This window comes from Culex pipiens, chromosome 2, assembly GCF_016801865.2.
Source record: "Culex pipiens pallens isolate TS chromosome 2, TS_CPP_V2, whole genome shotgun sequence".
Classification (NCBI taxonomy): domain Eukaryota; kingdom Metazoa; phylum Arthropoda; class Insecta; order Diptera; family Culicidae; genus Culex; species Culex pipiens.
The window spans coordinates 213,357,142-213,382,235 of record NC_068938.1 but is presented as its reverse complement, the minus strand read 5'-3'; the positions used below and the strand labels follow the sequence as shown (position 1 = coordinate 213,382,235).

The following is a 25,094-nucleotide window of genomic DNA, read 5'->3' as shown; positions in this document are numbered from 1 at the left end:
ATGATTGATTCGTTATTAGATGCGATTGGATGACTTATTTTTTTTCTGATTGTGATTTTAATGTTAATAAAAAAAAACAGTTACAACAAGTACATCTGGTATTTTTTTTTTACGGGAAGCATCTACTTAAACAGTTTTTTTTTCATCTTTTGATCAGGACACCGCGTTTATTTTTAAAAATATATAGTTTCTAAAGTGTAATCATTTCGTCTCTTTCTCGCAAATCAGAATCGCGTTCACCACTCTCTGTTTTCCACAAAAAAACAACTCTCAAAATATCAAATAAAATGCATTATCTCTTAGTTTTAGGACGCAAAGGCAACTGCGTAAGGAAAAAAAAAACAGACAAAAGTTCCACGAACTTTTTCAACAAAGTTTCACTTAGCAAGACACTCTTTTGATTCTCCGGAACACTTGGTTTTAAACTTGGCAAATTAAATAATTAGTGTCGTTAGATCGAAGAGAAAAGGGAAAGGTGGGGTCAATCTTATGTAAAAAAAACCTTAATTCACCTCAAAACGAGCATTACGAGCTTTCCTATAAACAAATGCAATTTCCTCTCCTAGTTTTCGTTTATTTTCGTTCCTCAAGTTAAATACATATAAATCTCTATTTTAATATAAAGTGTGTGTGTTTGTTTATTAATTGTTTGTTTTTTTGTTTGTTCTTATCGGTCAAATAAAGTAATCCTAAGTGGTTTCATTTGCTTCCTAACATAGAGTTTTTTGTTGTTATGTTAGTGTTGTGCTGCTCGCTCTCTGGATTTCGAGAGCCTCCGAAAAAAGTTAAGTAGCGGTATTTAATAGTTGTTCAAATTTGTTACAGTTTAGCCGTTTGTAATAATGATAAAAACTAGGGGCATGGTTCGTGTCTGCGAGCGTACAGTTTTTAAATGTACTCAGTTTTTTTGCTTCATATATTTTGTAATATATCGATATAATGTAAGAGTTTTGTGGGTTTTGTTTTTTCTCCATCTTGATCATCTTCATCAATGGTGTGTGTGTGTGTGTACAAACTAAATTGCTAACAGGCAGAATATGTGACCAGTTGGGTTCCGCGGTTTAGTTTCACATGATGCGACACTTTTCCTCGCCCTTAGGTTCCCCCTGGAAAGATAGAAAAAAAAAGTTTAGTTATTTATCCGTGTTTTGTGTTGACTGATCGAAGCCGAATCTCATAGCATTGTCGCTTGGTTGGCACGTCGTTTAATGATTTTAACCCTCTACTGCCCATTTTTTCGAAAGTTTTGATTTTTCATGTGGTCATTTTGAGCAACTTTTGCTCCGCGAAAAACTTTACTTCTCTTGTTTTGTGTTTTTCTTGTTTTAATTTCAGTATTTCAATTTGCATTTATCTTCTATAATTACATTTGGCCTTTAAAACTTCTTCATGTTTTTATAGTCACTTTTTCAATTTTTGGCTTGTTTTCACATTTTCGGATATCGACAAATTAAAAGTGAGAGTGTGTGCGTGCAACATGGAGTTAAACTTTTCAAAGTGCCATGGTGAACAAGTGAAACTTCTTACCCTAACATTTTATTAAATTTAATGAGATCGTCTTTCCAAAGCTTTTTGGCGAGAGTTTTGGCGGATTTTTAGATCGAAGCCCACTTAGAGGCGAGGTTGGGTTGTAGAGGGTTAAGGAGGTATGAAACTATGACAAACAAACAAACTCGCACTTTTTAGTGTTTAACAGTGTCAGTGTTGCCAAACTAGCAAGCAAATTCAGGCAAACTGTCAAAAAGTGCGAGTTTGTTTGTCATAGTATAATACCTTCTTTGGATTCTTTTTTTTATTAGGCCGTTGCTAACATGTTGCAAAGCTTATGTCGCCGCCAGAAAAAAAAAATCAAAAAAATAAATATTACAATTTTAATTAAAATGAAAATTTAATCTAATGAAAAAAAAAAATGCCTTTGTGGACCACCAATCAGTGAGGTACTCCTCGATATTAGCTCCTGAAAAGTGCTAAAAAGTGCAAGAATGCCTCACGGCAAGAAAAAGAGGCGGTCCTCACCAGCAGGATCGGCAGATTTGAAGAAGCTAAAGAATGCCGAAGTGCTACCTGCAAAGCCAGGCAGTTTGAGCAAGGACGCTCAGAATTTGTCTGGAAACCAGTTCGCTACCCTCCCTGTGGACGTGAGCGAGAAGGAAGAATTTGAACGACGGGGAAAGTTGCCACCCATTTTTGTGAAAACATCGTCATCGGATTCGGTGCGAAAGTGGCTGACCGGGATGGGATTTCCAAAAAAGTGTCCACGTGGTTTGTGGATGGTCCCTAATGAAAATAATTTAAAATGCATTGTTTATAATATTTGGCATGTTCCGGCTCGTTTAAAATAATTATTTTTCTTTAAATTCCGGTTTACACTACAGCAAAAAGATTTTTTTTAACGTGAATGAATGTCTTCAATACTTAGATATTTTGAAAACTTATTATTGCTTAACAATTGAACTGGTGTAAAATGGGTTAAAACATATTAAAATGATGAAACTAAGGCTTGTAATTTCTACGTTTAACATACATTTTTTTTTAATTGCTGGGGCACAAATTTAAAAAAAGTTGCAACGGTTTAATTAACATTTTGGGTTATTGCCAAGGTTATTACATTTTTGAAAAGAACATAAAGTTTCACCAAAAAAGAAATTTCTCACAGAGCAACTCTCTGAGACTACAGGCAACGGTTTTGCATTTTTGATTTGGATGAATTTTTGATTTGGATGAAAAAATATGTTTATGCAAGGTCAAGTGTGACCATGACTTCTACAGGAATAAAAAAGTTTTTTTTAATGTCCAATAAGCTATTGTCTTTCATACGTTTATAGGACCTAATAAAAAAATGAGAATTTTTGTTGCTTTTACTTGAAAGCGGTACTTTTGGATTGCAAATGTTATTCTACAGACAAAATTGAAGTAAATATGATTTTTTCCCCTTTTTTCAAAGTTTTTGAAAACCATGTTTTTGCGAAAAATTGGCAACGCCAAATTAATTTTGAACCTATTTGTGCCATAGATTTCATTTTTGTCATTTAAAAAAAAGCCAAAAAAGAGAATTTTAAAAAGTGTTTTTTTTTTGCGCAGATTACAAATTTTCTTTAAAGATTAGCTTTTTTTCTAAGGAGTTCTAAGCAATGCCTACAAAAAAATCCGAATCCGTTAAATAGGGTACAGATTTTTGAATTGTTTCATCAAGGCTGTGGAGTCGGAGTTCCCAAACTCTCAGAAGCTTTGGCGTTTATTACAGCTTCTGTAATGTAATATTTTCAACTGAAATCGTTTTTTTTTTTTCAAGAAATTGGCAACACTGCCGATGATCTAACGGCTATTTCCTGCAATTCAATCTTTGGTGTGAAAAGGCAAAATAATAAAAAAATGTGTTATTCAGGACCATATTTTTGGACACCGTTAGCTGTTGTCCTCTTGCTTTACAGCAAGTTAACAAGCCACCATGCCTTTTAAAAATAATGAATTCTTGACAGGAAATACTTGATGGGACAATTATGCGTACACTCGTAACGGGGTAATCCATAAACCACGTGGACACCATCAAATTAAACTTAAAAACTATGATTCATCACCCTACACCTACCTGCTGGTGATACAGCTCCTCTCCGCTGTAAGAACCGAGGAACTCTCGGTGGCGGGACGCGGCAGTGGACACGGTACGCTTGACACGTTCTGACGCGGCAACTTCCTAAAAAGGTTGAGAAAGACAATGGGACATCGTTATCATTCCGTTGACTATTCAAATGGCAGCGCTGAATCTCACCTCTCCCTCCACGTTCAACAGCTGCGTGGTCATGTTGTCACCGCAGAACCACTTCTGGCCCTTCATCACGATCGTGCTCGGGGGTTCGTGCGTGTGGCCCAAATCCGACGACCAAACCGTCACAAACGCTCCCCCGTCAATCTTCAGCGTCCGGTGGAACTTGAACACGGTTTCGTTCGTTCCGACCTTGCGGACCACGGTCCAGCCACCGATTTGCACTTCCTGAAATGGAGAATTACGGATTTGAAGGTCATTCTTATCAAAAGTCGCAGCTCACGTGACTCACCTTGGCCGACTTGTTGTGCAGCTTGACGAACTTGCCCTCCGAGTCCACTTCGGAGATCTCGATGTCTCCCTTGGCCGAGGAAGTGACCGAGTAGTCCGACACGCTGCGTTCGTCCGACTCCTCGAGGACGGTGCGCTTGCGCTTGGCTCCGGCCCGGGTCGGCGTTCCGCGGCGCAGTGCCGACGAGCGACCGGCGCTCGACGAGCTCGTTGTGGACGTCTGGAAGATCGTGGTATGACTGCCCGGGGTGATGTTCAGCCGCACCTCCTCGGACGAAAGCAGCTTGTCGTACGCGGCAATTTCCATGTCCAGTGTGATTTTAATGTCCATGAGGTCTTGGTACTCTTGCAGCTGCAGCGAAATCTCCTTCCGGAGACGTTCGATTTCGTCCTGGAGTTTGCTCTTCTCCGCAGCATGGCGTTGCCGTTCGGCGTTCAGCTGCAGCTCCAGATCGCGTAGTCGCGACTCGTACAGATCGGAGATTTCCTCCCGATTTGCGCGCAGCTGGCCATCGTACTGGTCGCGCAGATCCTGCAGCGTTTGCTGCAGCTTCGCCTCGTACTGTTCGGAGAGGATGCCGTCGATTTCGCTGATTTCGACCTGTCGGCGGGACTTGGTCTCGGTGAGTTCCTGCTGGTGGACCTGGTCCTTGAAGGTGAGCTCCTCGCGCAGGCTTTGGACGGTGTTTTCCAGATCGACGCGGGCCAGCGTTTCCTCTTCGAGATTCTTGCGCAGGGTTTCGAGCTGTTTCTTTAGCCGGGCCACTTCCTTCTCGAGTTCTTTAAGCTCGTCCTGGGCCTTTTTGCGCTCCGACAGGACTGTGTTGTACTTGCCGGCCAGCTCGTTGGCGCGGGATTCCTGGGCACGGGCGTTGCGCTCGCTGTCGGCGGCTTCCTTCGTTTTGCGGTCCAGTCTGAGAATTGAGAAGGAAAATAAACAAATGAGAAAAATTAGTTAAATTTGCATAACGGATCGGTTGGATTTTGAAAGTTCGGCGCAGGGAAGAGATTGGATCATCGTTATAATTTTAGTCTGTTTTGAGTAAATATTTCGTGCATATTTATTGACAGGGTGTCTACTCAATTTATGAAACAATTTATGTTTAAATTTTCAAATCTGATACTTTTTGTAAGCCCTCTTGAAATTTTGGGCCTCATTAAATAGTTTATGCAACTTGTTGCATAAAGAAGATTTTTCAAAACGAGTCGTTCAAATTTATAGTGTTGCATCCTCACTTCAATGTTATTTGCCCACAAGTTAAGTGTCAATCTCCAAAGCATAACAGTCCAGACTCGATTAGCCGAAGGCCTTGGAAAAATTTCACTTCGGATAATCAAAACATCGGATAATCGAATCACACAACTTTTTTTATTGTCTTATTTTGGTTGTCAAGCTTAAGTTTGACACCTAAAACAACTCAAAAGTGATTTAGAATTTTTAAATTCAATCATTAAATTTTGACTAAAATGGGGTTGCAGAACTCAAATTTTATGTTAAAGCAAGGTTTTTTTGATTCTATTGTCCAAATGGGACAAACCTTCGGATAATCGAAACTTCGGATAATCAAGGCTTCGGATGATCGAGTCTGGACTGTATCGAGAAGTATTACTTTACCAAGGTTGATAACGATAAAGTTATCGAGGCTTCATAACAATAACCTATCGTTATAGTTACCGGCGATAATCTCATACCACATTTTTAAAATCTTTCTAAAATCGACTTAATTCAACTACAGTAGTTGTTCGGTAACTGGGCTGCTTTTTAACTGGGCGCTCGATAACTGGGCCGTAGCCCAGTTAAAAAGCAGACAAACGTCAAAAAACCAAAACAAACCGAAATCACCGAGGGGTTAATGGATGCAAAAATCATGTTCAACAAATAAAAAAAAACTATTATGTAATTTCAAGTCACAATTAGAGAAATATGTAAAGTAATCATTGTAATTGAATATAAGTAACTTTTATTTTTATATTTCATCAAAAAATATTATGCATCGGTAGTCCCCTCGTTATTTTTCGTTCAGCCCAGTTAGCGAACAATTACTGTATATCATGTTAAACTTGTCAATGCATTCACTAAAAACATATTTTTTGAAAATATTGTAAGTTTTAAATTATAAATTCTTAAAATTGTTCACAAAATAACGTATTTTTTGAAAATACTCAAATATCTATAATTTGCAGTATTGGTATCAAACGAAGCGAAACTTTGTAGTTTTTTCACTTTTTTATAATTTTTTTTTTTAAATACTAAAATTTTCACATACAGTTCAGACTCGATTATTCGAAACCTCAATTATCCGAATTTTCGATTATCCGGACTTCAGATAATCGAATCACGAAAAAAATCGTTTTTTTTCTATTTCTTGTTTTAAACATCACATCCGAATTTTTACGTAGTTTAGGGGTCATACTTCAGCCCAACAACAAAACAAACCATCCACATTAACGACCCCCGGGTCTTTTGTGGTCTCTATTGCAAGTTTCTGCTCGAACCACCCAAACCTCTTTCTACTCCAAGGAACCTTCCACCCTAGTGTTTGAACTGACGACCTTTGGATTGCGAGTCCAATCGCCGCCAGCGATTCCACCGGAGTAGGCTTGGTTTGGTGTGTTGTTTGTACTTATGACATGGAGACGACTCCTACACCTGGAATGACTTAACGGCCTAGCAACCAAGGCCGGGACCGTCATTTTACTTCCTCATCCGATGGAAGGTTGCAGCAGATGGGAATCGAACCCAGAATCATCCGCTTACAAAGCGGACAGCGTAACCATTCGGCCACGCACTGCCGCACTACTTCAGCCCGACGATCTCAAATAAGACGTCGAGAAAAATATTTTTTTCGTGATTCGATTATCCGAAGTGAATTTCCGAAGGCTTCGGATAATCGAGTGTGGACTGTTATACCATATTTTTTCGAAAATACAAAAATATTCGAAATTTGCAATATGGGTATCAACGAAGCGAAATTTTGTATGCGATTTCACTTTACGGGGAGATGGGGGTAAGACGGCCACCTTAAGGGGGAAGTCTTTTAAAATTAACACTACAGGTTATTTTGATCTTAAATCAGATACATTCTACTAATAGTCCATTATAGAAATGACATTAATTAGTTGGTTTAAAAACAATTTTCAATACTTTTCAGCAATTAAAAAAAAAATTAAAATCGAAATATCTATGAAATACAAGTTTTAAATGTGAAGAAAAATGCTGTTTAACAAATGTTATACTTTGGCTTTGTGAATTTCATATTATTGCGACCCACATTTCTTGAAAAACTATGAACTTTTACCCAATTTAATGCAAATTTACTGGTTTGTGTGTTTCGATTATAATTCAAAATTCTGTAAACAATATTAAATTAGCGACTTTTATTAAAAGTCTGAAAGGATTTCATACTATTCAATGAATTTTGCTATAACCGGCGAACCGGCAGTTAACATCATTTTGATTAAAAATTGATAGTTTTATCGAAAATATGTCACATATGTCTTAAATCGAGCCAAACATTTCATTAGGGCACAAAACCAAAAAGTAAACATTCGGGATTATTCCATTATTCCACTCCATAGTACACTCCCTACATGCCCTCCAAGAATCAGATTGATAGCAAACAATTTCCTATTGAAAAAATCAAAAAAACAAAAGGGCACATAACAATGTTCACTCCAAACCAGAAAAAAAAGTTCAATTGTGCCCTTTTCTTTTTCGTTAGTTTTTCGTGGTTAAGGAACTTTCTATGTTATAAAGTGAACTTTTCATACATTCTTAACACTAATTCTCTTCAAAACAAAGTTTGGTTAACGTTTCACCAAGGGTTTCTGCAGAAAAAAAACTTCGTCGAAATACAATATTGAATACGGCCCGCGGCTGCTGTTCAGTACACTTTTGAAGAATTTTAATGTTTCACATACCTTATCTGCTCCATTCGATCATAAAACTTCACCAATTATCAAAATTTCCACTGAATTCCTCATTATTTCTAACTAAACAAAAGGGCCCATAAACATCATTCAAAACAACAATCCGGTGACAGCGCTTTAGTGCCCTTTTAGTTCTCTTCGAAATTGCATTTAGAAAGGGCCCATTATGAACAGCAGTTGGAAAGCTAAAAGGGCCTAATAACGAGATTTTTTAAAATTATGAGTTTTATTGCGAAAATCAACATAAATTAAGAAGCAGTAAAGCAGAGTTGAGGATAATGGTGTGTTTTATCGAATCATCAGTAAAAATACCATCAGTCATGCTTATTTTTTAAATAGGAATTGAAACAAGTTGTCCATTTTTTGCAAGCGATTTTCTCGAATCGCGGTTTTTGCTTTTGTGCCCTAATGAAATGTTTGGCTCGAAATATGTCTTGACAGTCAAAAATCCTTCAAAAATTTAACCTTTTTCAAATAAAATTTACAAATTACGCGTGGCCGTCTTGCCCCCAAATTACTTATTTTATAAAACATTTTTTTGCAAATAGCTCACCGTATTTTTAAAACTTTTTCGAGGGACATAATCGTGGGGAAAACATCAATTTAACATGAAAAAATATTCAAAGAAAGGATTACATATTGTTAGCTAACAATAATGCTAAAGTTGAAAAATCATAAAAATTACATCCAGTTTCAAGTTGAAAAAATATTTGTTTATTTTGAGCTATTTTATACTTTTTCAAACAATAGGTTTGGCAAAGGTGACTCCATATGCATTATTTAGCATGAGGAACAGTATTGCTAAACATTTTAGTAATATTTATTAGTATGCTTAGTAAAACAGTGGGATGGCCGTCTTACCCCGCCTGGCCGTCTTACTCCCAGCTCCCCTATTAGAGTTTTTGCCTTCCTCACCTCACTGAGGCAAGGCTATAAAATCACTCGAAAATTGAACTTCTTAAATACAGTAAGACCTCTTTTTACGCGGTGCGTTACGTTTTTCTAATTTGTCGATTTCTCTGGAACGACGCAACATTTTTGCAATCTTTTAGAAGCAATTTGTAGGTTTTGTTCAGATCTACAAAACGCTGTTTGAAGCTTGCAAAAATATTGTATGGTTTAAGAGAAATCTACGAAACAAAAAGCGTAACGCCACCGCGTAAAAAGAGGTTTCTCTGTATACCTTCTAGATATACCTTCACGTATACGTATCGACTCAGAATCAAATGTCTGTGTGTAGACATGATTTTTTTTCCACACGATTTTCTCAGAACTGGCTGAACCGATTTTGGCCGGGCCAGCCTCATTCGATTCGTTTTGGGGTCCCATAAGACCCTATTAAAATTTATTCTGTTTAGTAAAGTATTTAAAAAGTTATGCTGAAAAAAAAGATATTTGTATCTACAAAAAAGGGTGATTTTTTGCATAACCTCAAAAGGCCGGGTCTTTTTGTTTACATGCGAGAGTCGCGTAAGGTGCGAAACGCCCGGTTGCCACATTGCTTCAAATGAGAGTCTGCATGTTTTCTGGAAAGTCTGTATCAGGTATATATTTTTTTCATAAACTTATTTTCATTATGACTTTGTAAATATGAGGAAGGCACCAACCACCTAATGGTGGATTAAGAAACGTTTTATTGTTTAGAAACTAAAATTTTCAAATTTTACCGTGTCTTTTTTCGAAAATATTAAAATTTTCATTATTTGTAATATGAATATCAAACACAGAAAAAAAAAATGCTTTGTCACTTTTTTAGAGTTTTTTTTGAAAATAATAAAATTTTCACAAAATAACGTATTTTTCGAAAATACTTCTTTTTTTTTGAAAATACTCAATTTTTAAGATTTGCAATATGAAGCATACAAAATTTTAATGTATGTTTGAAGCATGCAAAATTTCGCATCGTTTGATACGCATATTGCAAATTTTGAAAATTCGAATATTTTCGAAAAAATACGGTATTTTGTAAAAAGTCTTAATATTTAAAAAAAATATAATAAAGTGGAAAAGCATACAAACAATAGATTATCGTTATCGTCCCAAAAATCAGAAAAACAGAAAATTTCAGAAAAAGTTCATGCTTTAAAACATTTAGAATCGAACCAATGGTTTCCGAGATATCGTCAGTTGGAAATTACAAGCTAAACTCATTCCCTTCGATTCGAGTTCTTTGTGAAACTAGTTGTACAATTTTCAATGTCTAGTATCAGAGAGAAAATTGTAGGAAATTTTCTACGCTTTAAAAAAAATAGTGTTCAGAAGTGGCTTTTTTTTTTCAAAAGGTCCTGTAAACCAAATTTGCAATTTTAGCTTTTAGGGTGTTTTCAGAACCACCTGAGTCGAAAAAATCAAAATTTGACCTTTTTTTAAAAAAACTCCAGAAATGTTAAAATTTCCGATTGCTAATGCGATATATATTTTTTTTTCAAGACATTACAACAACCAGATATGGCTCAAAAGAAGTCTTTTTGAGTCCACAAATAACATATCGAAAAAATAAAAAAATAAAAGGTTTTGGGAATACATTTTTTTGTGTGAAAATAGTGAGATAAGGAAACAGGTTATTACAATGTCATTATTTTTTACTGGGTAGTTTTATTTTAATTCACAACTTTGCCGAAGACACCAAACCGATCAGAAAATCCCATCTCAAGATACAGATTCTCATATAGTTTCGTAGCTTTTTTTGTAAGACCATCACGGTACTAGGGAGGATGGGGCGTGCCCCTCTGCCGCGTTCTGTCAGAGCCTGGTACAGCTAGTTATGTCCAGCCCGCAAAATTGTATGGAAACTTGTATGGAAAAACTAATGATGCAAAAATGATTCTTTTTGACAAAGCAAAAAAAACAAATTTTAAAATCGCGAAAAGTAAAACCCAGAGCAAACATTACACTTTTCTGGGTTGTCCACTGTCCAAAAGAAAATTCTCGTCGACATGCCTTTCGAGGAGTAATGATATGTAAACGGGCATCTTAGACTTCCACTATTCTACACATGATTTTTTTTCTTTTCTGATAATTCCTGTCAAGTCGCCACCACGTGTGATTCCCGGCAACGAATCGATTTCGTAGAAAGCGCCGGTTTGTCCATGCGTGTGACATCATCGTCGCGAGATGTCGTCATTTGGAATTAATAACAAGTGACGCTTTCGCGCAAAAGATGCGACTGTTGATTCAATGACTGCGGTCGACAACAATCACCAAAATACGGTTCGACGAGTTAATGCTTTGGGAACCCTACCATCTCATAAATCAAGATTTCCGCACTCACACACTAGCATCTCCCATCCAAAGCGCGCGCTTTTCAATCAACCAACAACGTTGACTCAAGCTAAGTCGCGCGCTCGTCTTCTGGCTTATTTATTCAACGGCGTGTTTTAAAGTTGTACATAACGCCATTATGCTGGTTGAACCCCGCGAGGGGGGAATTCAACTCAACGAGGGTCATGAACGAGCTGGGAATGTTGCACGTGCATACGGGAACAACTTCCCTGCACTCTTCCCTCACTTTTTCGAGTTCGATTCGACGGTTTGATTTTCGTGTGGGTGGCTCGAACCCTCGTCACAAAGTCGTAAAATCGCGCGCTTTTAATGTGGGAGAGTCGAAACTTGTTCAATTTAATCACACGATTGCATTGTGTCGAGTAAGGGGGAAAGTTTTGGACAATTGTGTAAAGTCAAGCTTGACCTCGCGGGCAGAAATCCAATTTGCTTGGCGTGCAATATCTCAATCTCAACTCTGCTCACCCAGATTCAGTGACCCCCACCGGGAGGTAGTTGTTGAGACTTTGCAATTCAGCATCGCCACCACCGCGAGGTTTAGGCCATAATTGCCGGGTTTGGATTTATTTTTAGGTCGCCCTTTCTCCGGCGGGGTCTCGCGCGTCGAGGTGTGGTGAGATGAATGTGCTCTTGCATGGTAAAGAGGAAGAAACTATTTTTCAAGCTGAGGAATCTCTTGAGGTTTGAGTGGCAGACTGCTAGAAAAAAATAAGATTACTTTAATCGTTACGATAGCAACTGTCTAAACATAAACTCAAATTTGACCGTTGGAGGCATCACGATTCATGTTGTTTACGTTGATCTCCGCAAATCTTCACGCACGTTCGCGCAAAATGTTGCAATTCTGCCAGACATTTTCAAACTAGTGTTGGTACACACCATTAAACTTGTACACTCACATCGAGCCAACCAACGATGAATGATAATAAAATAACAGGAGGAAAATTGCCGGCCGGCCGGCCGGTTTCTCTCTTAGCACAATCTCTCGCTCTCTCGCGGTCTCGTCGCGTGTTCTTTCTTGGTAAGGGGTGCTTGCTGGCTGCTGAATCAGCCAACCGACGATGCCGGAGAATCTAAAACCACGAGGATCCAGAGGCCTATAGCTACAGCAACGTAGTGACTTACTGAGAATGTATGTTGTGCAATTGGACTAGCTTCTACTTGATTTTTTTTTTGAAGTGATTTACTTCCCACTCTTGAGATTGATGGTGGTGGTTGTGAAATGAGAACTCAACCGAGCGTTTTGAGTGAAAGTTGGCACGGAAAGTCGTAATATTTTTTTTTCTCTCTGATGTATGGTACAGTCATCCCACATATTCGGAACACCCACAAATTCGGAACACTTTTATGATAATTTGTCAATAGCATGCCAAAAGTAGCTTTTCTGTCGACCCTACTATTTTTAGAACCTTCATTTGGACATTATCTTGCTATTTCACTAGTAAAAGTAATACTTTTTGAACAAAAAACTTCATTCCAAGACTATTTTGTCCAGAGCAGCAAAACACTGCCTCCAAATGGCCTGTTTCATAATTGTGGGATGTTATTGTGCCTCCCACAATTGTGGAACACCTGAATTTAACTGATATTTTCACAAAAAAAGTTATCAAACCATGTATAAAACATCACTAAGCTTGAGTTTCATTGGTTTCAGTGTGTGAAGTCATTATTTGGTAATAAATATGTACTCCTGGAGAGATCCAAAGTTTGTTTACATTCGTAAGAAAAAAGTGTTCCGAATTTGTGGATTTCAAGGGTCAAAGTAATTCTTCAAAAACTTCATATAAAAGTTAAAATTTGCAGATGTTCGATACAGCATTCGAAAGATCGCAAGAAAAGCTTTCAAATGAAGGTAAAAGCGAATCATTAAGTTCAATTATCGATTTGCTATGATTTTTTGAACATTGGCCGATCTGGAAACCGTTCCGAATATGTGGGATGACTGTACCACCTTAACGAAAATAAAAAAAAAATGATCAGTAAAACTTTGCTCGCTAAATCTGAATTTGCCCTTAGAAAAAACTCAAACGGTCAAAATAATATAATAAATAAAGGAATGTTAGTCCGATAATTAGTTGCAGACTCATCAAACACATAGCTTATTGGCGTTTCGATGCCTCCCGAGCAACGATGGTCTTTTCGGTTAACACACAAAAACAATCGTGCACAGTTATTTCAATAAATCTAAAAAAAATATATTTTGCTCCACTATTAACTCGACCAAAACATTAATGCACAATCTGAACGAAACTGTGCCTTCCAATCAATTATGATATATGAAAGGCTTAAAAATCACACAGCAATTAAGCACAAAAAACGCCAATCACACAATACAAATCCAGAGCAACATTTGAAAGGGGCGGTACGACATTGCTCTTACGGCCTTTCGTCCCATTTAAACGCGTGTAATGAAAGGCCGTAAGAGCAATGTCGTACCGCCCCTTTCAAATGTTGCTCCAGAAATGATGCTCAAGACACGAATAATCCTGTAAGCAAAACCGCGTGGCTTCGCCGCCCGCAATCGACTCCACGAACAGCGATGACCGAAATGACAAAAATGACAGAAATTACCAAAATGACCAAAACGACTAAAACGACCAAATGACAAAAGTGACCAAAATGGCCAAAACGACAAAAATGAACAAAATTACGAAAATGACCAAAATGACTAAAACGACCAGGATGGCCAAAATGTCCCAAACGATCAAAATGACAAAAAATACCAAAATGACCAAAACGACCAAAATGGCCAAAACGAAAAAAAAAATAACAAAACGACAAAAATGGCCAAAACGACAAAAATTACACAAATGACAAAAATTGCCAAATGACCAAAACGACTAAAACGACGAAAAAGGCCAAAACGACAAAAAAGATCAAAACGAACAAAATGCCCAGGATGGCCAAAATTACCATAACGATCACAATGGCCAAAATGACCAAATGACAAAAATGACCAAACGACCAAAATGACAAAAATGAACAAAATTACGAAAATGCCCAACATGACTAAAACGACCAGGATGGTCAAAATGACCAAAACGATCAAATTGGCCAAAATGACCAAAAAAAAAAAAAAAAAAGTTAACAAAGCGACAAAAATGACCAAAATAACAAAAATGGCCAAAACGACAAAAGTGACCAAATGACCAAAATGACTAAAACGACCAGGATAGCCAAAATGTCCCATATAATCAAAACGATCGAAATGACAAATTACCAAAATGAACAAAACGACTAAAATGACCAAAAATGACCAAAACGACCAAAATGGCCAAAACGAAAAAAAATTAACAAAACGACAAAAATGGCTAAAACGACAAAAATGACCAAAATGACAAAAATGGCCAAAATGACCAAAACGACTAAAACGGCCAAAGCGACAAAAAAGATCAAATCGATTAAAATGACCAAAATGACTAGGATGACCAAAATTACCATAACGATCACAATGGCCAAAATGACCAAATGACAAAAATGACCAAACGACCAAAATGACAAAAATGAACAAAATTACGAAAATGCCCAACATGACTAAAACGACCAGGATGGTCAAAATGACCAAAACGATCAAATTGGCCAAAATGACCAAAAAAAAAAAGTTAACAAAGCGACAAAAATGACCAAAATAACAAAAATGGCCAAAACGACAAAAGTGACCAAATGACCAAAATGACTAAAACGACCAGGATAGCCAAAATGTCCCATATAATCAAAACGATCGAAATGACAAATTACCAAAATGAACAAAACGACTAAAATGACCAAAAATGACCAAAACGACCAAAATGGCCAAAACGAAAAAAAATTAACAAAACGACAAAAATGGCTAAAACGACAAAAATGACCAAAATGACAAAAATGGCCAAAATGACCAAAACGACTAAAACGGCCAAAGCGACAAAAAAGATCAAATCGATTAAAATGACCAAAATGACTAGGATGACCAAAATTACCATAACGATCACAATGGCCAAAATGACCAAATGACAAAAATGACCAAATGACCAAAATGACAAAAATGAACAAAATTACGAAAATGCCCAACATGACTAAAACGACCAGGATGGTCAAAATGACCAAAACGATCAAATTGGCCAAAATGACCAAAACGGCCAAAACGAAAAAAAAAAGTTAACAAAGCGACAAAAATGACCAAAATAACAAAAATGGCCAAAACGACAAAAGTGACCAAATGACCAAAATGACAATAATGAACAAAATTACGAAAATGCCTAACATGACTGAAACGACCAGGATGGCCAAAATGACCCAAACGATCAAAATGGCCAAAATGACCAAAATGACCAAAACGAAGAAAATGGCCAAAACGACCAAAATGACTAAAACGACCAAAATGGCCAAAACGACAAAAATGACCAAAATGACTAGGATGGCCAAAATGACCAAAACGACCAAAATGATAAAAATGACAAAAGTGACCAAAACGACGAAAATGGTCAAAATGACTAAAACTACCAAAATTACCAAAATGACTAAAACGACGACATTGGCCAAAATGACAAAAATGACAAAAATTACGAAAATGACCAAAATGGCGAAAACGACCAAAACGACAAAAAATAGCCAAAATGACGAAAATGGTCAAAATGACTAAAACTACCAAAATGACCAAAATTACGAAAATGACCAAAATGACCAAAATGACCAAAACGTCCAAAATGGCCAAAACGATAAAAATGATCAAAACGACAAAAATGACTAAAACGACCAAAATGACAAAAATGACCAAAACGACGAAAATGGTCAAAATGACTAAAACTACCAAAATTACCAAAATGACGACAACGACAATGACGACAAAAATGGACAAATGACAAAAATGACCAAAATTACGAAAACGACCAAAATGGCGAAAACGACAAAAATTGTCAAAACGACCAAAACGACGAAAATAGCCAAAATGACCAAAATGACCAAAACGAAGAAAATGGCCAAAACGACCAAAATGACTAAAACGACCAAAATGACTATAACAACAAAAATGACCAAAACGACCAAAATGATGAAAATGGTCAAAATGACTAAAACTACTAAAATTACCAAAACAACCAAAATGACTAAAACGACAAAAAAGGCAAAAATTACCAAAACGACGGAAATGACCAAAATTACAAAAATGACTAGGATGGCCATAATGGCCAAAACGTCCAAAATGGCCAAAACGACCAAAATGACTAAAACGACGAAAATGGCCAAAATGACAAAAATGACCAAAATTACGAAAAAGACCAAAATGGCGAAAACGACCAAAACGACGAAAATTGCCAAAATGACCAAAATGAAGAAAATGGCCAAAACGACCAAAATGACTAAAACGACAAAAAAGGCAAAAATTACCAAAACGACGGAAATGACCAAAATTACAAAAATGACTAGGATGGCCATAATGGCCAAAACGTCCAAAATGGCCAAAACGACCAAAATGACTAAAACGACCAAAATGACCAAAACGACAAAAATGACCAGAATTACGAAAATGACTAAAATGACCAAAATGAAAAAAATGACAAAAATGGTCAAAATGACCAAAATGACCAAAAAGACCAAAACGGCCAAAATGACTTAAATTACCAAAATGAAACTAAAATGGCCAAAATTACTAAAATGACTAAAATGGACAAAATGAACAAAATGACAAAAATTATCAAAATGTCCAAAATGACCGAAATGACTAAAATAACCAAAAAGATCAACATTACCAGGATGGTCACAACGACTGAAACGACCAATGCATTTTTTTAGTCCAGATCTCGAATATTTAAATGAAAATTATGTCCGGAACTATCTTTAAACGATTAAACCTTTCGTTGAATAAGTGTTCGAAAGACCATCCCCCCGATATTTGAAACAGAATGAATGTGAGGAAATTATGCATCAAAGAATCCACCAACACGCAACTTTAAGCATAAATTTATTTCAATTAAATGTTCGCCAGTGCAAATGACTTCCAAAAAAGAGGGGGGAGAAGACAAATATAAATGGAAAAACAAGAGAGAGACCACGATTAAAGATGCGTTACGCCAACTGGCGATAGCAAGGCAATATTCTCTAAACACAAACAGAAAAAAACGAACAAGACTGTTCACGAGGCCAAACACGCTTGACTGATCGTTAAATTTGGGAAATTTGTTTATGATCACCACCAGGCACACAACCAGCAACAGAAACGCTATAAGTTCGTATCAAATATGATGCTCTTGAGTCACTCTCGTACATACAGTGAAGGTTAGATTTTCTGGGCGTGGAATGTTGGTCATCAATCCTAGAAGCCTTCCTCCGACTCTCCAGAACGAATGAGGTCACCGAGCGGAAGCCCAAAAGGGAAGGCGAGGAATTATGGCGTGCTCCGCCATAGACCACACGCCAGACATTTCCATCGTAAAAGGTCGAATCATGCATGCAGTTTAATAGCTGACGATGACGATAAAATCTTGGTGCTTGGACCTTGGGCACGTCTCGCACCCACACAACTCAGTCCACGTTTAGAGGGGATGTTTGTGTTTAGTTTTGAGTAGAGGGAAAATCGATACTTTACAGTGGATTACACGATACCGTTACAGGGTCGAGAGCTTTCCCTGGACGTTTGATGTTCTACCGTGCGACCTCGGAAATACATGTCGGATCATGGAGAATCAAGCGCGCGCGCGCGCGATCGTTGATGTCGATGACGTGATCAACGCAACTCAAACTGGTGCTGAAAATATCCAGATGACATCACATGCCACATGGACCGACGAAGTCGTAAGGTGTTGGAGATACATGCAGATGGTGCGAGTTGAAGAACGGATTTTGTCAACCGAATTCAAGTTTAAGTTACAGGTGTGTAAGGACCTTGAAGGGCTTCAAGTCAGTTTGTTATGCAAACAATTCGCTTTAGATTCAAACTTTGAGATATTGTAAGCAACGGTCAGTCGACCTCCGAGATTGATGCTTGCTGATGATATCATCGCGCGCACTTGATCTTGAAAGTACACACATTTTAATGCGTTCGGTTCGGAATACCTGAAGCAACAACGTGTCGCGTTATCTACTTGGAAGAGACTTGGACGGTTGAGGGTGGTGTGCGTAAGCTAGTAGTAGCGTACAATTCATTCAACAACGCCTCACCGAGTTGTAATTGCTGGAGTTGGGGAAGTAAGGAAGAGGAGAAGCGCTGAGAATGTTTGCACTTGATTTATGATTGAGCAATTAGTTTGTCGATTTGGAGGTCGTCAGGTATAATGGATTATATGATCGGTGGAAGATCAAATACCGAGGCTGATTTTTTTTTGTAAATATTTTAAGAGGTTAAGCTTTGAATGTGGGCTTCTCAAATGTAAAATAAATTTTAATAGTCATTGAATTTTCGAAATTCTGGAATCTGTTCCGATCTTGAGGAAGTGTTAATACTCAAAATTAGCGTGTGGACATCTCTAGCTCAGAAGGATTGCTTGTGTATGATAAACCAAAAAACTGGTTTATGGATCGTCTTATCAGATTTTGAGACATGATAAGAAGATATCTTTGGAATGACTTTTGAACAAGTCGAGTAATAATTTGCAAGTACTCCTGCCGGCCTTCCCTACTTTGGCAAATTTGTTACGTGTGTGATCACACATCACACAAACACAACATTCTATTTCGAAATCCAAGGCGAACGTCACCGTCTGCGGGTGGCTTAGCAGCACGCGGCCACCACCAGTTCAGCCCGGATGACATCACCGTTTGTTTGTACTTGAAAAGCTTGAACGGGGCTCAATCTCAGTCGATCCGTCGACGGACCAAAAATGTGTGAACAGAATATCAAAACATACCATAAAACACAAAAGTAAATAAGCCGAAAGAGGGGGAAAAGTTGGTTCTTTTTTCGGTGGATGTTGTTTATGCATGACGTCACCCGGCCGCCCCATCCGAGGTCGACGCCTCTGCCTTCCTCGACGGGGTTCGGAAGGTGACACAATCCGCGTGGCGCAACCCGCTCAAGAATCCTTACAAAAACAACCGAAAAAAAGGGGTTACATACCGCTTCTTGAGGTCGTCATTCTCCTCCCATATCCGCTTGGCGTCGATCTCGAGCTTGGCCTTCTCGCGGGCCGTCTCGTCCAGCAGCTTGCGGGCGTCGGTCAGTTCGTGCTCGTACATCTGCTTGATGTTGGACACCTCCCGGGTGACGGTCTCCTGCGAGGTGCGCACCTCCAGCGTGAGCCGGGAGTTTTCCTGCTCCAGGTAGCGAACCCGGTCGATGTAGCAGGCCAACCGGTCGTTCAGACCCTGCAGGTCGGTCTTCTCCTGCAGCCGGCTGAGGCGCGTCGGCGACAGCGGACTCTGCGGCCGGCCCTGCTGCACCGGCGTGCTGGCCGACACCGGAATCGGCGTCGATACGCCGGACCTCTTGGACTTTTGCGACATGACGACTGCGGGGGAACCGGTCACACAAACACAACCTCAAAACAGCACAAAAATATTCCTCACAAGGGGGCAGTCACTTCTTGGTCTTCTTACTCCTCTTCAAAATTCCCGCGCCGGGACTTTTTGTTTTCCCAAACCCAAAATCAATACTTTTCCACACGCCAAAAACCACCACTCGATGCTAGGACACTTCTGGCCTAGACTGACGCCAAATTCCACCACTCTCGAATCCGGATTTGCACCGAAATTTCCGCCCAAAAGCCGCGCGAGCAACGCCAAAACTTCAAAACCCACGCCTACTTGCTGCGACCAGAAACTGCTTGAGAAATTTCTCCGACACACACAAACACACACGCACGACGACGGCACGCACACAAATAAAAGTCGTTGAGTAAAATTTGGAGAACGAAAACACGTCCGTTTGTGGCGAGAGCAGGGGACTGATTGAAGGATTTTTGAAAAGCAACGCCGCGACGCGAACGGGTGCTCGAAAAACGTGTTTGACAGTTATGCTGTCAGCGGGCGCGTTCGAGCAGTTTTTACGCACTGAGCAAAAATGGCGGGTGGATTTATGTTTGTAGAAGTTTTGTGTTGGAGTGTCACAGAGTTATGTTACAGTTGTGGTGCGATTTTATGTCAGTGCATTAATTTTTGGTACGTTTAAATTTAATTTTGATTTATTTGTAAAATATTGCAATTTTAACTGAGTATTTAGGTTTATTCAGAGCTATTGCAAGATGAAATGCCTATCAATATTTTGTGAAATGTAATTTGTAACTGGCGGATTTTTTTTAATGAATTTGAAACAGTAAAAAGTGTGAAATGTTTGGAAATCATCAAAAGTAAGTACAATCTTTTGCACATTACTGAAAATCAGCCAATTTCACCTTGACATAAATCTATAAAAGGAAAATACTTTGGAAAATACAGTTTTTGGAATTTCACTTTCTGTGAAAAAAGATTCCGTTAACTAGGCAGAAGTGGGACACACGGGGTAAATCAGAACAGCTATTTAAACTTTGTTTTGACACAATATTTTGATATTTTCGATTGGTTTCAGTTGAAACGGAAACAGATCAACAGAATTTTTAACACGATGTTTCAAGTTGTTTGAGTTTTAGAAATTCAATGTAAATTTATTTATGCTGCGATTTCATGGTTGAATTTTTAAAAGTATTTTTGATACCTCATAATTGAAGTCAACGTTTATTGAATACCGTAATCTGGGGCGAATCGGGACTACAGTCTAAATAGGGACAGCAGTTTTTAGAGCACTTAAAACTTTTAAATTTGGAAATGGGTGTACACATTTTGTTGGTCTGAGTCTGTTCTAACCGAAACCAACCAGAAAAATCAAAATATTGTGCTCCAACATGGTTAAAACGACTGTCCCAATTCGCCCCATGTGTCCCGATTGACCCCAGTTTACGGTATAGCATTTTTGAATCAATATATAATTGACCCAGATATTTACCACCTAATATCCATGCTTGTAACTTGTAATGCTTCCGAATTGTTTGTGAGCTTGGAAGTTTTTGTGTAAATCTCACATTTTATAGAAAATTTTCCTACTCGAGCCATGATTCGCAGATTGATTCGTGAACTCGTTCTACCGGTGCGATCCGTGCCACCAGGACAAAGGCTTCGTTGGGAAGTAGGAAAATATCGTTCGTTGCAACTGCTCCGCTGTAAAGAAATCATTGTTGAAAAATCAACAAACTTTTTCCTTCGAAAAATACAACCCTTACCCCTTTACATGATGCGAATCAGTTCCCATAACTTCGAACCGCAGCTTCGACGGCAATCGACTAGCCAGCCCAATCCCGTCAATGACCTGGTTCGAACTGCCCAAATTCGCCAACGTAATGTACGTATTATACCCGTCCAGCTCCCTGACGATCGCCAGCACGTTATCGTTGACCACCCGTGCCTTCATCGATCCGTGCTGGAAGGTTTTGCTCTCCCTCAACCGCATCATCGCTTTGTACACCTTGAGATGACTTCGCTCGAGTCCTTCCTCCACCTTTACGTTGACACTCTGGTAGTCGGTGGCCACCGGTAGCCACGTGCCAGTTCCGGTGGTGAACCCGGCAAACGCCGAATCGTCCCACTGGAACGGCGTCCGGACCGGATCGCGTGACTTTTCCGCGTACAGAGCTTCGCCGGCGTTGCAAGCCGCAGGATCGACGGTATCCGACCACGAAATAAACACGTCCGTCATGCCGATTTCCTCGCCCTGGTAGGTCACGGTAGCTCCCGGCAAGCTGTGGATGATCATGTTCATCATGTCGATGCGATTCTTGCCGAAGCGGGTTCCGACCCGTGGGCGGTCGTGGTTGCCCATCTGGAAGAAGGGGATCGTTAGAACTGAACAACCTATTTGCAACGCGATACACTTACCACCCAATTTGCTGCATGACCTTCCGGGATGATAGCCATCCAGGACTGAATAGAGGTGACAAAGTCCTGCGCTTTCGAAGCTTTGGTGATGTCCGTAATTAGGCCAAAATTGAACGGCATGTGGGATCCTAATCGACCCGATGTAGAACTGACGTAATACTCGTGAAGAACTTCGAGTGGAGCGTAACCTTCCGTCATGAGGACTCTCGTTTCACCACCGTGAGTCTTCTGGTACGCATCGACCAGTTCTCGCCACTGATAGACCATGTCAACAGTTTCCGGTAGATTTTGCGTGTAGATATGACTGAGGTAATCAAAGTCTTCCTGATCATCGGTTGTTCCACTTGGGAGTTCATCCAGGTACCGACCTTCGGAATTCTTCTCGACCTCAAAAAGAAACGGTACTGCGTCAATACGGAACCCATCGACGCCCTTGTCCAACCAAAAGGTTATCACATCTTTCATCTCTTGCACAACCTTCGAATTGCGATAGTTCAAATCCGGCTGTTCCACAGTGAACTGATGCAGGTAATACTGCCCACGAAGGTTGCTCCACTCCCAGGCCGACCCACGGAATGCCTGAATCCAATTCGTCGGTGGTAGATTCCTCCCCCCATTCGGATTCGGAAGTCCGTCGTCCCACACGTAGTAATCTTCGTACCCGGCCACTTTAGCTTCCGAATCGATAAACCACTGGTGCTTATTGCTCGTATGATTCGGTACAAAGTCCATGATCACCTTCAAACCCAACCGCTTCGCTTCCTTCACCAGATTTTCAAAGTCCGTCATCGTGCCAAACTGCTCGTGAATATCCCGATAGTCCGATATATCGTAGCCAAAATCCACCATCGGACTCTTGTTGATCGGCGACATCCAAAATCCACGTACGCCAATCTCCTTCAGGTAAGGTAACTTGGACGTGATCCCGTTCAAGTCGCCCACTCCATCGCCATCACTGTCCATGAAGGAACGTGGATAAATCTGGTAAAATCCGGCCTTTTCCCACCAGTCTCGGGACGTTAGCTGGGCATCCAGCGAAACCACTAGACCTGTTAGGAGCGCTACTACGACGGATGAGCGGACCATTTTGACCGAAACTTGAACTTGAACGTACTAACAGCGAACCCCGGAATGGGAGCTCATTTTTATAGCGCAATTTTTGGAGTGGTCATCGATGGAAGATAGGAACTTGTTGTGGACACTTCAGAGGGATTAAGTGCAGCGCTGGGGATTTATTTGTTGCAGGAAAAGTATAAACTGCACCTTCTAGATAACGACAGGACCTAGTTTGAACGCAGTATAAATATAAACAAATCATTTAATGGTTGCTGTACTAGTGTACGCAGAAAATTTGATAACTATTTTGGGTTAGGAAACCCCAAACAAACCAAATTTCCGCAAGTTAAGAAATTTAACAAACTACACGGAGAAAAAAGAGTTCCGTAAACTGGGGTCAATCGGGACACATGGGGCGAATTGGGACAGCAGTTTTAACCATGTAGGAGCACAATATTTTGATTTTTCTGGTTGGTTTCGGTTAGAACAGACTCAGGCCAACAAAATGTGTACATCCATTACCAAATTTAAAAGCTTTAAGTGCTCTAAAAACTGCTGTCCCTGTTCAGACTGTAGTCCCGATTCACCCCAGATTACGGTTCCCAAAATCGTGAACAAGCGTTCATGAATTTGTGAACCACGAACAAAGTGTTCAAATGCCATGGTACGTTTTTCAAACGGAATTTGACCACTTTGTTCGTGGTTCCCAATTTCATGAACGCGTGTTCACGATTATGGAACTGCATGTGCATGTCCTTAGTGAATTTAGGATTCTAAAGATTCTAAAGTAAGCGTTTCTGAATTCTAATGCTATAGGAAATCTGTCATCACGGATATAAACCATAACTCTACAATAGAAATAATTTATTTTGGTATAATTTAGATGACATATTTACAATATTATACTTGTTGATGCATTGATTGTTGTAGTTGACTGGTTTAAACACTGCTTTTATTTAAAAAGTTCTAGTACGTTGAGGGATTTGCTCTGCACACGCGGATTCACTTCTCGTTCGATTCTTGCCGTTTTCAGTAAGAATTTGATTTACTATTATTCCACATCTCTATTGTCGACTCAATGAACACACTGTTTGTTTTATTTTCTTCATTATATCAATGGCATTCACATTCACTTTCAACCAAACTGCGGTCGGCGCCTAGATGTAGACCACGTGCGCCCTCACGAGCACGTGGTTCTCCGCAGAACGAGCACGTGGTTAATATCAATCGTTGGAGGTAATGCTGGCGCGTCTTCTTGATCATTCGGGACTCTCTGATGAGGGAGGGGATGATGGTGCTATTCATCGCTGGGTCATCGCTTGCGCCAGAACATTCTGGTTATGCCGGACAGGGCGTACGAAATCCTGGAGTTTTGGGGGAATCGAAACGGGTTAGCTTCGGGGGTTCTCGAAGGGCGATTTCCTTACCATTTCCTCAACCAAGCGGATATTTGGACATTAGATACTTTATTGATTGATAATAAAATCGCTTTAAATTATTTACAAAGTGTTACACAAAAGGTCATGGAATGTTTACACAGTTATAAAAGCAGTTTAACCTGACCCAAGATGTACGCTGGGCTGGTAGCGGGACTCCTCTAAAGCTTGTGCAATTAAATGTTGATACTCGCTGGTATCGGCATCGAGTTGATCCTGAGGGTTGTTGGAACCTCCACCACCCGAAGAAGTGTCCGGAACTGGTCCGGCAGAGCTGTGGTGACTTGCGCTGCAAATACCAAACCATCACCATGAAATTTTGAACTGATTTCCAAATTTGGTAAGCACTCAAAAGCAACTACTACCTAAACTACTTTAGCTATGTATCTACAGAATTAAGCTAGAGACCTAGTCAGCATTAGACAAAAATCTTAACCGTTGCCAGTTGTAAGCTGTGTGAGTTGTGTATATAGAACAAAAAGGGTGGTGCGTTAGTAGAGCATCCCAAAAACGGTTAGAACAGT

General features: G+C 39.4%; 3 protein-coding genes across 9 annotated transcripts in view; all 3 read right to left on the bottom strand.

Moving 5' to 3' along the window:
- Positions 1 to 90: 90 nt before the first annotated feature.
- Positions 91 to 20,127, bottom strand: LOC120416817 (lamin Dm0-like). Its single transcript, XM_039578697.2, has 5 exons — positions 19,293 to 20,127; positions 4,056 to 4,968; positions 3,770 to 3,991; positions 3,590 to 3,694; positions 91 to 1,106 (listed from the first exon to the last, which is right to left on the bottom strand). The coding sequence occupies exons 1-5, from the start codon at positions 19,676 to 19,678 to the stop codon at positions 1,068 to 1,070; spliced, it is 1,665 nt and encodes a 554-aa protein (XP_039434631.1). The 5' UTR covers positions 19,679 to 20,127; the 3' UTR covers positions 91 to 1,067.
- A 1,085-nt stretch (positions 20,128 to 21,212) lies between these two features.
- LOC120416815 (maltase A3-like) lies at positions 21,213 to 23,201 on the bottom strand. The gene is made up of 3 exons (XM_039578695.2): positions 22,079 to 23,201; positions 21,427 to 22,022; positions 21,213 to 21,364 (listed from the first exon to the last, which is right to left on the bottom strand). The coding sequence occupies exons 1-3, from the start codon at positions 23,162 to 23,164 to the stop codon at positions 21,247 to 21,249; spliced, it is 1,800 nt and encodes a 599-aa protein (XP_039434629.1). The 5' UTR covers positions 23,165 to 23,201; the 3' UTR covers positions 21,213 to 21,246.
- A 782-nt stretch (positions 23,202 to 23,983) lies between these two features.
- LOC120416814 (sphingomyelin phosphodiesterase) overlaps positions 23,984 to 25,094 on the bottom strand; it is a 31,496-nt gene continuing 30,385 nt past the window's right edge. For 3 of the 7 annotated variants that reach the window (XM_039578690.2, XM_039578691.2, XM_052707456.1), the window contains 2 exons: positions 25,007 to 25,022; positions 24,582 to 24,859 (listed from right to left, as the gene is read on the bottom strand). In XM_039578690.2, coding sequence (XP_039434624.1) covers positions 24,656 to 24,859; positions 25,007 to 25,022 — 220 coding nt within the window. In that variant the 3' untranslated portion in view covers positions 24,582 to 24,655. Of the gene's footprint in view, positions 24,499 to 24,581; positions 25,023 to 25,094 lie in introns of those variants that run through there. The other 4 variants (XR_005605393.2, XM_039578693.2, XM_039578692.2 and 1 more) reach the window with 4 other exon arrangements.